Raw genomic sequence first — 9,717 nt, forward strand, 5'->3', positions numbered from 1 at the left:
CATTTGTTGGATTACATTTACTGCTCATATAATTGTAAATTCCTTTATTTAAATATACATTACTCACTTGGGTTCCTTTGGAGGCCTTAATCTCCTGTACTTTTTATACATTATGTATTGAAGTGTTACTGGGAGTATGTAGAAAATGGCTAATGACTCAAATTGTACCATTAGTTAAACAATGAGATTAACAAAGCTAATCACTTCATTAAAATAAGTGAAAACAAAGACAACATGTATGGTTTCAAAGATGCCAAACTGGATCAATCACCAGTTAATTAACATCATAGCACTGGCTCCTCATGGAGACTCCATCCAAAGAGTAGGACACAGATAGAAATCAAAAACTTTATTACAAAAATAAGTTACACTCACCTCCATTTTACAGTATAAAACAATTTATTTGCAGGAATGCAAAAAACGTTGTTGGCCACCAACAATAGTTTAAAACTGCTAACATCTTTTTTTCAAAAGGTGGTTGTTATGATTTTATTGAGGGAGTTAACTGTATAGAAAACTGGGATTGAATAGCACAGTTTCCTTTTTGCTATACCTGGAAATAGAAATCATTCACTGCAGTATCCCTTCTACCACTATGTGACAATGATCCCTCGCCAAATCATTGCAGCTAACGTTAGGCACACATGCTCACTGGTTGGGCAATATGGCAATTCAGTCATCCATCAAGATTAACTCGAGAGATCTTCTACATAGTTGCTGTCTTGGGAGGTGGAAAGGGATCATTCAAGGTTAACATGATCTTACATGATGAAGGATTGATTAGGTTGTTTTACATTATTCTGATGTTGGTTGAAAATGTGTTGTATCAAGATAAAAACAAACCCACTGGAATAATACAGTGGCACAAAAGGGACACTGCAGGGCTTTATTTTTGTTTTTTATTTTTTTAATCAAAGGCAGTTGGATGCCTGTGATGTTGACTCATTTACAAAAGTAACATTTTATCCGAAAACTATACAACCAGTAACTACATACTCTGAAGAAGCAAGGCGGCTAATTCAGTTCAAAATAGGATAAAAGCAGGGCTTGTTCAGACTCATCATATGAGATTGTTTTGCATGCCCAGTTTGACTGTTTGCAGTGTCAGAGCTGCAGCTAAAATGACTATATTACATTAAGTACATCGTTTTTGTGCTGCAGCTCTTGTGCATATTTTGTATGAAAACAAGCCCTGCTTTCATCAATATAGTTTCCCTATTTACAGTACAGGCCGGGTAGTTTAGTCCTCTGTACTGAGGTAGTCAACCAACCCTTTAAAGACAGGTTCTGAAAAGAACCACTTTCCTGGAATGCCTGACTTATCCATGCCAGGTGGGTACACCCTAAAAACCTGCAAATGTTCTCTTTCAAACATCCAGATCAAACGATTAAGATTAACATGGATATTCCGACAATAAAAATTGCGATTAGCACAAAAATATACAATAGCATCAAGCTCCTTTGAGCCACTTCAAACCTAAGAAACTTAAAAAGTGCAAATTCTTCAATAATTATTAAAAAAATGGCATGTTCAGGGACAGGGAAGGGGTAGATTGTTAGGGCAATACATAGAGCCCTGTATATCAGGGCTAGTTACAGGGGCACAGGGCAAAAAGAGGCTGTGGCGAGTATTCAAAATCCTCCGGTCATCTTTTTAAGGTGGCAGTTTCAGAAAAAAAATGAAAATAAAAAAAAAAACATGGGGGAGAGGGGAGATGCTTCTTCTGTAAGGCTGGAATATCATTGGACCTTTTTGTCGTGCTCTTTTTTTGTTTCAACATCCATTGCAGCTTACGGTGTAACCCCACACATCAAGTCAGTATCCACTGTGACAGGTCAGGACCGCCCTCGGCCCCGCTTCCCTGCTGGACCAATGAGAGGAGGGAAACTATTAGTACAGGAAAACCATGTTGCACATGTTCCCTATCAATCATCAAACTACCGTTTTATTTAAATTCCATGAAATCCAGACTGAAGCCAGAGTTTTGCCACTAAGGTGGGACTCAGCTAGCCTCCTTGAAATATAGCAGGTTGTGAATGACCTTTGTCTGCTGGCAAACAAGCTGACTGACTAACTCTGAAAGATGACACCTGTCAGGGATTACTTATGAGGCCAATAAGCAGGTGTAACTTTTTAAATTTAAAGCAGCGTGCATGCTTTTGTGCACTGGGTTGTGATAAATACCAACAAATCACTTCACCTCAATCCAATTAATCAATTCTTGAACTTGAAAGACTTCTAAGAAGCACTGACTCAAACGAGTTTTTTTTCCCCTCCACTAATGAACAGTAGTTATCTGGAACATCAAAGACAGGCTTCATTTGTCACTGCACTGATTAATTTAGCTTTACCCACTTGGAAATTATGAGCATCACAATGAAAAATTTTATCTACCTCTGCTTGTTCCAGGGCCTCCTCGCTGGGAGAAGCCCACTCGGCCCCTCGGTGTGATGCCACCGCGGCCCCTGCTCTGGCTGGCGCCGCCACGGATTCCTCCCCTCACTCCTCGTCCTCTCCCAGTCCCCTGGAAGTCGTCGTAGCCGTAGTATGGGTCATCGTAGCCTCCCCGGTAGTTGTGGTAATCGTATCCATAGTAATCGTAATAGTCTTCATAGCCGTAATAATCAGGAGGGTAGGAATAACCTCCCCGCCCGCCACGTCCTCGGCCTCTCGTGGGTGGTGGCATGTGGGGAGGCCCGTAGTAATAGTATTCATCATACCTGAAAGCGGATACGTAGATTCAACATAAACATGGCATCCTGCTTTATATCTAAATTTTAATTTGATAATATTACGACTAGATCAAAGGTTCGAGATGAACTGTTCTCTCTTACATTTGTGTTTTAGCGGCTTGTCTCTGGGCTTTGCGCTCTTTCCTCTTCTGGTCAGGGGGCTTGGCGAAGACGATTTCAATGTGCTCTCCCTCAAGGTCTTTTCCATTGAGATCAGCCAAAGCCTGTGAAATTGATCATGACAGCATTCATTGATGAAGTCCAGATTTAAGATTATGTCTGAAGACGTTTTTTTGGGGGTTTTTTTTCTCCTTACCTTTACAGCACCATCTCTCTCCTCGAAGTGGATGAAGGCATAGTCTTTCAATTTCTTCACCCGCTCCAACTTGCCAAACTGACTAAAGGCCTTTTCAAGTATCTCCTCTGTAACAGTGCTTGCTAGGTTCCTCACAAACAGCACCTTAACCTGGGAATGGAAACACAAGGTTAAGGTTTTTGCAGAACAGGGAACAAATACAACTGAATTAGACACTTATTAGGAAAACTCATTTATGCTAGACTCTTCAGATCTACGTCATGTCAGAACGACAATTTCACTGGAAGTGAAACAAAAGTAGTTTGGCCATGTTATTAATTTTATTGTCTTTTCTTAATCTTTCTGCTGTGCACCCCACTGCACATTAAATGATGTAAATGAAATACTGCTTCTACCCTTAGCACACAATTAACAGCATGCTACTGATGACCTCTGGCCCAGTGCCTTACCTTGGCCATGACCTCTGGGTCAGGGTCCTCGATGGGATCAGCCCACTCCACGGTGACCACATTTCCCCACACCTTCACCTTGCCGCTCATCAGCCTGCGCCGGGCCTGAGCTGCCGTCTTATGGTCTTCATATTCCAGGAAGCAAAAGCCACGATTCTTCTTCTTGTCGTCTGGCTGGTGGTACAATATGACATCATTTAGACCCTCTGTAGAAACAAACGGGAGAGAGAAGGAGAAGAGGCAAAAAGTGGTTAATTAGTGGTTAATTAATTCAACTGAAAATAATTGTTTGAACAACGACAAGCCAACAGACAACTTGTAACATGAAATCTGCCTTTACAGCCATAAATACAATAAAAATGATTATAAATGCTAAAATTTAAGACACACTGATTCAAAAATATGAACAACTGAATGGGTTTTATTTCAGTGGTCAATTTACATATTGATAATGGTGTTTTATTCTGGAATGTTAACTGATAGATATCTATCATTGAATGAAAAACAAGTCCATTGTCAATGATTTAACAAAGTTTAGTGTCCAGTCAGATCTTAGCGGTAAACCGTCATAGTAACGAAAGTCACTCCAGTGCAGTAATGAGGTCATCATTTGGACACATATAGGAAACTTTTTTTTGAAAGTCTTAACTCATTTTATAAGGAATGAGGCTGTTGGATAAATTACACAGAATAAGATAAGAAGGGTGGTGCTGACTCACCTGTGACTTTTGCAAATTCTTCAACAATCTGCTCTTTTGTTTTACTCTTGGGGATGGAGCCAACAAACAGTCTATTATTGGCCACAGAGATGCACACGCCGATGTGTTTACCCGGTCGAATTTCATTGTTGTTGCACTGTGGAACGATGAAGGGTAGTGTAAGTAAGAGACAAAAAAAAAAAAAAAAGAAAAAAAAAGGTGTGATAGTCTACATAGTGGAGCCTATGCCAAATTGTTTTAGAGAACAGTGCACATTTGAAGTACTGTATCTTAAGCACACTGTGTGGTACATTAGCTTACTTTGTTCTCTTAACAAACAAATCCTGCCTCTTTCTACTCAAAATTGCAGAAGAATAGACGTACCAATTTGACAGCCTGCTGTGCAGCTTCTTTAGTGCAGAAAGTGACAAAGGCGTAGCCTCTGTTCAGGCCACTGAGAGGATCCATCATCAGGCGCAAATCCCAGATGGGGCCTGCTTTCTCAAACAGCGGAACCAGCTCATCCTCGAAAAGGTCTCTAGGGATTTTGCCTACAAATATCTGCCAGGTTGAGAGAAGAGATTATGGTGTATGAGAGCATGTCTAATTTGAAATACAAGGTAAAGCCAAGTGAGAAAAAGCATTTAGGTTAAAAGGTGTCCAGTCAGGTCTTAGCGGTAAACTATCAGTGTAACCATGGTTACTACAGAAGATAAGAAGTTCTCATCATTTGAACACCATATGAAACCTGAATGCACCAGATCAAAGACTTCACACAAACTAACAGTTTAACACAGTAATTGAATGAAAGTGCATTATTCTTGAACTGTTAGAGAAATGGCACAACTTAAAGATGACATTGTTGACAAATTTTGTACCTCTGTACCGATGGTGGGCTGTGCCCCTGAATGGGCAGACTCTGGTGGAGGACCTCCATACTTCCTCTGGCCTGTTGTCACATCAAGTGTGTAGCCAGTCCTCTCCAGCAAAGCCTGAATGTCAGATGACATGGAAAAGAAAGGACCTTGTTTAATCAACAGTCATGGATCAAATAAGTCTTCTATGTAAGATTCACAGTAAACTTTGGTGTGGAAAGAATAAGAAAGGACCCAAAACTGTCAAATGTATCAGCAGCGTCTTGGTTAAATTTAAGAGATTACATTTATTTTTACTCAAAAGCACTGCAACAACATTCATACAAGTTGTCCCAAGCATACAATCAGTTCCAACATATATTTTAAACTCAGGTTTAGTTCTCACTTTGATTTTGGCTTCATCTGGTCCTTTATTGGTGTCTGACACTTTGGTCCCTTGTTTCTCTCTCTGTCTGTACGTCTTCATCACGCCACAAAGAAAGGCACTTTTGTTCTGAAAGGGGGAAAAAACAACTAAGTACAATAAATTATAACTGAAAAAAGTTATTAGGACAACTTCTGATTATTTGTTCCACACAAAGAGAAAAAGCTGATACATAAGGCGACAAAAAAGTCTGTCTTGTAGATAAGATCAAAGACAGCTAAGAGCTATTGTGCAATCATAATTCAACTACATAATTATACTTTACACTGCACAGAGGACAATCATCCACTTTGTGCAGAGGCATCATGATGAACTAAATACAGCGACAGTGCTACATGCATACCTGAACATGTGAGAGGTCGCTGTCCTTGAATTGCAAAAGGACTTGCAGAGCACCTTCCTCGTTGAATTCTTTCAGAGCTTCAATTGCTCGATCATCTAAGTCACTGTGTGACACCAAACCTGCAGGAGGGGGGCAAAGCAGAGAGAGAGAGAAAAGAGAAGCTTACTACCAAGACAAAAAAATCCTTTCATACCTTCCTTGTCATTCAAGCACAGAAATTACTGTTCAATTTAAAAAGATCAAAGAGAAAATTTACATGGAAGTCATTTTGCATAGCAAGTATCTTTTAAATAATGTAATGTACCAATAAACATTATAATTAGGACTGAGGGGTGTGACAGGTCTAACCTAATGGGGCTGTATACAGTAGACAGGCTGCACTTTACTCTCCAACCAGCACAGTTTTGCAGAACTAATCACAACAGATGTGATAGTGCAACTCGATATGCCAGTGCTCCTCTATACTGTGGCTGGGAGTTTCTAATGAGCCGGTCTGCATTCTCCTCTATGGAGGGGCCGTCACCTGTCCCAGGCAGCCAAACACCAGACAGCTGCTGCCATTGTTTCTGCCTCGGTCCCATCTGGCTGAAAAGGCCAGACCAGTACTTTTCTAGATCTGACTGACCAAACAAGTCCTGTAATGACTCCCTAACTCTGTCTCTGCAGCTCACTCCAGTACAAACTTGTAAAGTTCTGATAAAAGAAACAGATGTTTGAGCTGTAGCTGACTGCATCATACTTACACCTATTCATGCCTCTGCAAAAACTTAATGGAATGCGGAGAAATTTCATAAGAGATGAATGGGGAGACTGGACAGGCTCACCAAGACACTCACAGGGAGAGGACAAGTCACTCGCCCTGACACCAGTGATCATGCAACCATGTTGGGAATGCAAATGCTGCAACCATTTACACATTTTCACAGCAGTGATGTGTAATTTAACATTTTGTAGCACTGCAGTACCCATTTTGGTAGGAAACCACAAAAAGTTGCTTCAGGATCCCAATTCCCCCATTCAAAAAGGTGATAAAATGACAGTACATGCAAGAAATTGATAAATATAAAAAATTGCATATTTGCATATGCAAGTATATTCACTGTGCCTTACCTGCTATGTAAATTTCATCTAGTTTTTCAGCAACTTTCTGTGGTAAACCAGCTTCTAATAAAGTCTGGAAGTGCTCAGAATGGGTAACTGCAGCAGAGGTGTCCATTGGTTCTTCTGGACCATTTCCATTAATATGTTCTGTGGCCATGTCTCCAGAAATCTGTGTAAATGCAATGAGCCAAATTAATCCTGGGTCAAGGGCAAGACTTGTGATGTGTTCAGGACAGTGGAAAGCCTCAGACTTGACGGGCAAATCATTTAATAAAAAAATTTTAAAAAGAAAAAAAGAAAAATTTGGTTCGACCATTTATGATCTTGAATTCAGGGCAATTGTAATAGTGTTTAAAACACAATATCAGTTCGTAGAGGAAGCCAAAGTGTGCAAAACACGTTATCATGGCTATGTGGTCCTTTACAGTCTGTAGACGTTTCACTATCCTGACTCAACACTTGCAGCTCTCAGCTCAGATGCAGAAGCCCAGAAACCTGTATTTGGGCAGTGGACACAGATGTTTGAACATTGCGCGCAAGACAGAAAATACACATACCAAATTCCCCACGCGAATCAATTATTGGACATCTTGTTAAAAAAATGTTTTAAGTAAGCGAAACTACAGGAGGTGGTGTGTCCATGTGGCAGTATTTTCCGCTCCGGACTAAGAAGTTTGTGCAAATGCAGCCGCGTTCACTTGCTAATGCTGAAATCTCAGCCCTCTTGGTTGCTGCTGGTGCAGAAGCCTTGTCTGCTTTTGGTCTCTAAATTACATGTTAGCTTACCTTCTTCACTGCTGACTTCAGCACAGGCTAGATAGCTGATACACGTGTTCCATCAGAGAGAGAGCAAGTATGCACCCTTTACCTTTCTGTTTATTGACACTTTGGCAGCACATATTGTGACACTGAGGTAAATACTCCACAACTATCACGTTAAATGACCAATCCAGCCATTATTTCCAATGTGTTTGTATTGAGAGAGAGAGAGAGACTAGGGCAGCTACCTAACTGTTCTCTGTGCACATTACTGTATCCGGCACCGCTGGCCTCAGCAAAACGTGGAGTTCTTCTGTTTTGGCCTTAGCTGACGTTATCCTTTCCTAATATTAAGTTACACACGTAATGCAACCGATATCTTCAAGTATCTGCCAATAGATCTCGTATTGGTAAGCACGTGCTTTCTCAACGATTTTAAAACGTTTCTGCAACGTTAAAAGTAGATAACTGTAAACCCCGTGTGCAAATTCAACTTTGAAACTGTATCGTTAACAAATTTAATGGGAGCTAATTGTTTTTATCCGACGTTGATATGTTAACGTTAGATTCAGCAGGGAGGGACTGACTCGCACACGTTGAGGGCTAGCTAGCGGGCTAGTTTGCACAGCTAATGTTAGAGCAACTAGGGACCTTCATCGGGACAATAACATATGCTTTCTCTATTAATGGATCTGAATCTCATATTCTAGTACATAAGTCGTGTGTCCATTGGTACAGTAGCAAACGCGGGGTCGCTAAATCTTGCCAAGACAACTGGCTTTTGCCAGCTAGCTGCTGTTAGCACACAGTGACAATGAGCATGTCAATTCCATGATCTGTCAAAATAGGCTAGCTTCAGTTAGCATGCTAATCCGGACGGATATTTCAGTGAGGCCATTGTTAGAGCGTCATTTAGTCGGCACGGACTTCACCCGCTGACAAAGTACGGATTTTGAATTTAATTAGCTTCAAAGAGGCCTTGAAAGCTAGGGGTTTAGCCCGCTAGATGCGTGGTTTGTCAACGTGCCGCCACATAGGAAGAGTCCATTTTCAAAAAGCCGGTCTGGAGAACTCGTTCACCAACCAGTTTCCACATTGTTTCAAACAGCAGCCGCACGATTCACACTTTTTAGAAACCAATTAAGCAACAATCACGTGAACCAATTAGTAGCATTCGCCCTACCTGCCGCTGGATCACCAACGTGTATGGTGTAGATTATTTAGGAAGATAAATGTGATATTTAAAAGACAGAAAAAGTGTAAAACTCCCGGCACTGGTCCGGCTTCAGTCATTCACTCTTGATGATGTAAAATGGCTGCCACGTTCACGCCTCGAGTTTTGTCTCGTCGATGGGGTTTCTTGGACAGCCCAGCACGGGCTTGCCTTGTATGCATTTTACAGTAGAGCAGCAGGTCGGGCACAGCATCCATCATACTTACTGATGATGAGTAATTTCTAATGTCACGATAACAGCACAGTTTCTGCTTTATACGGGCTTCGCTACGGGGTTCCTGTTGTTTTAGCTATGAAAGTCTGCGGAACCATTAGTTACAGAAGCAAAACCTGAACTGAACTTAATACAAAAGTAAATCATTATGAAATAAAATGACGAATTATAACAATGAAATTAATTAATTATAAATAATTTACAACAACCCTGCTACCACCACCGCCCTATTGCTTCTACTATATATATATATATATATATATATATAGGATTTATTTGTGGAATTTTCAACACAAAATACACATACATAAACCCTCACATGTATAACTGAATAAATGAAATAAAAGAAAACATTTTGTTGAATGAGGTAAACATTGGCAGAGGTACTTATGATACTAAGACAAGAGATTCATATCAGCAATACAACCACAAGAAAAAGAAATAAAACAAAATCATAACATTAAAAAAAACATCCAATATACAAGACATTTTGGGGACAATAACATACTGGACATACTGTACTTCTGCTATTATTTAATGTGTATTTGTACAGGGACAAATACAGTATATG

The 9,717-nt window shown here is 40.3% G+C and overlaps 1 protein-coding gene across 3 annotated transcripts; it reads right to left on the reverse strand.

Moving 5' to 3' along the window:
- Positions 1 to 334: 334 nt before the first annotated feature.
- On the reverse strand, positions 335 to 9,020 carry LOC122998128 (heterogeneous nuclear ribonucleoprotein Q-like). 3 transcript variants are annotated; one of them, XM_044374766.1, is made up of 12 exons: positions 8,882 to 9,020; positions 6,949 to 7,108; positions 5,839 to 5,957; positions 5,457 to 5,564; positions 5,075 to 5,188; positions 4,581 to 4,757; positions 4,218 to 4,353; positions 3,499 to 3,704; positions 3,050 to 3,199; positions 2,836 to 2,957; positions 2,396 to 2,721; positions 335 to 1,862 (listed from the first exon to the last, which is right to left on the reverse strand). In XM_044374766.1, exons 2-12 carry the CDS (start codon positions 7,094 to 7,096, stop codon positions 1,837 to 1,839), a joined length of 1,632 nt encoding a protein of 543 aa, XP_044230701.1. In that variant the 5' UTR covers positions 7,097 to 7,108; positions 8,882 to 9,020; the 3' UTR covers positions 335 to 1,836. The 3 variants fall into 3 exon arrangements, with proteins under 3 accessions (XP_044230701.1, XP_044230700.1, XP_044230702.1); XM_044374765.1 differs by having other exon boundaries at positions 335 to 1,865; positions 8,882 to 9,019; XM_044374767.1 differs by lacking the exon at positions 6,949 to 7,108 and having other exon boundaries at positions 335 to 1,865; positions 8,882 to 9,019.
- Between the last annotated feature and the right edge of the window lie 697 nt (positions 9,021 to 9,717).

Source organism: Thunnus albacares, chromosome 15, assembly GCF_914725855.1.
Source record: "Thunnus albacares chromosome 15, fThuAlb1.1, whole genome shotgun sequence".
In the NCBI taxonomy this organism is placed as follows: Eukaryota; Metazoa; Chordata; class Actinopteri; order Scombriformes; family Scombridae; genus Thunnus; species Thunnus albacares.

Excerpts from the sequence above, each read along its gene's own strand:
- LOC122998128 (XM_044374765.1), bottom strand. The coding sequence starts at position 7,096 with ATGGCCACAGAACATATTAATGGAAATGGTCCAGAAGAACCAATGGAC. Across the intron at positions 4,758-5,074 it reads AGCCCACCATCGGTACAGAG|ATATTTGTAGGCAAAATCCC; the intron begins GTACAAAATTTG and ends TCAACCTGGCAG. Across the intron at positions 1,866-2,395 it reads AGGCCCTGGAACAAGCAGAG|CAGGGAAGCGGGGCCGAGGG; the intron begins GTAGATAAAATT and ends TCATTGGTCCAG.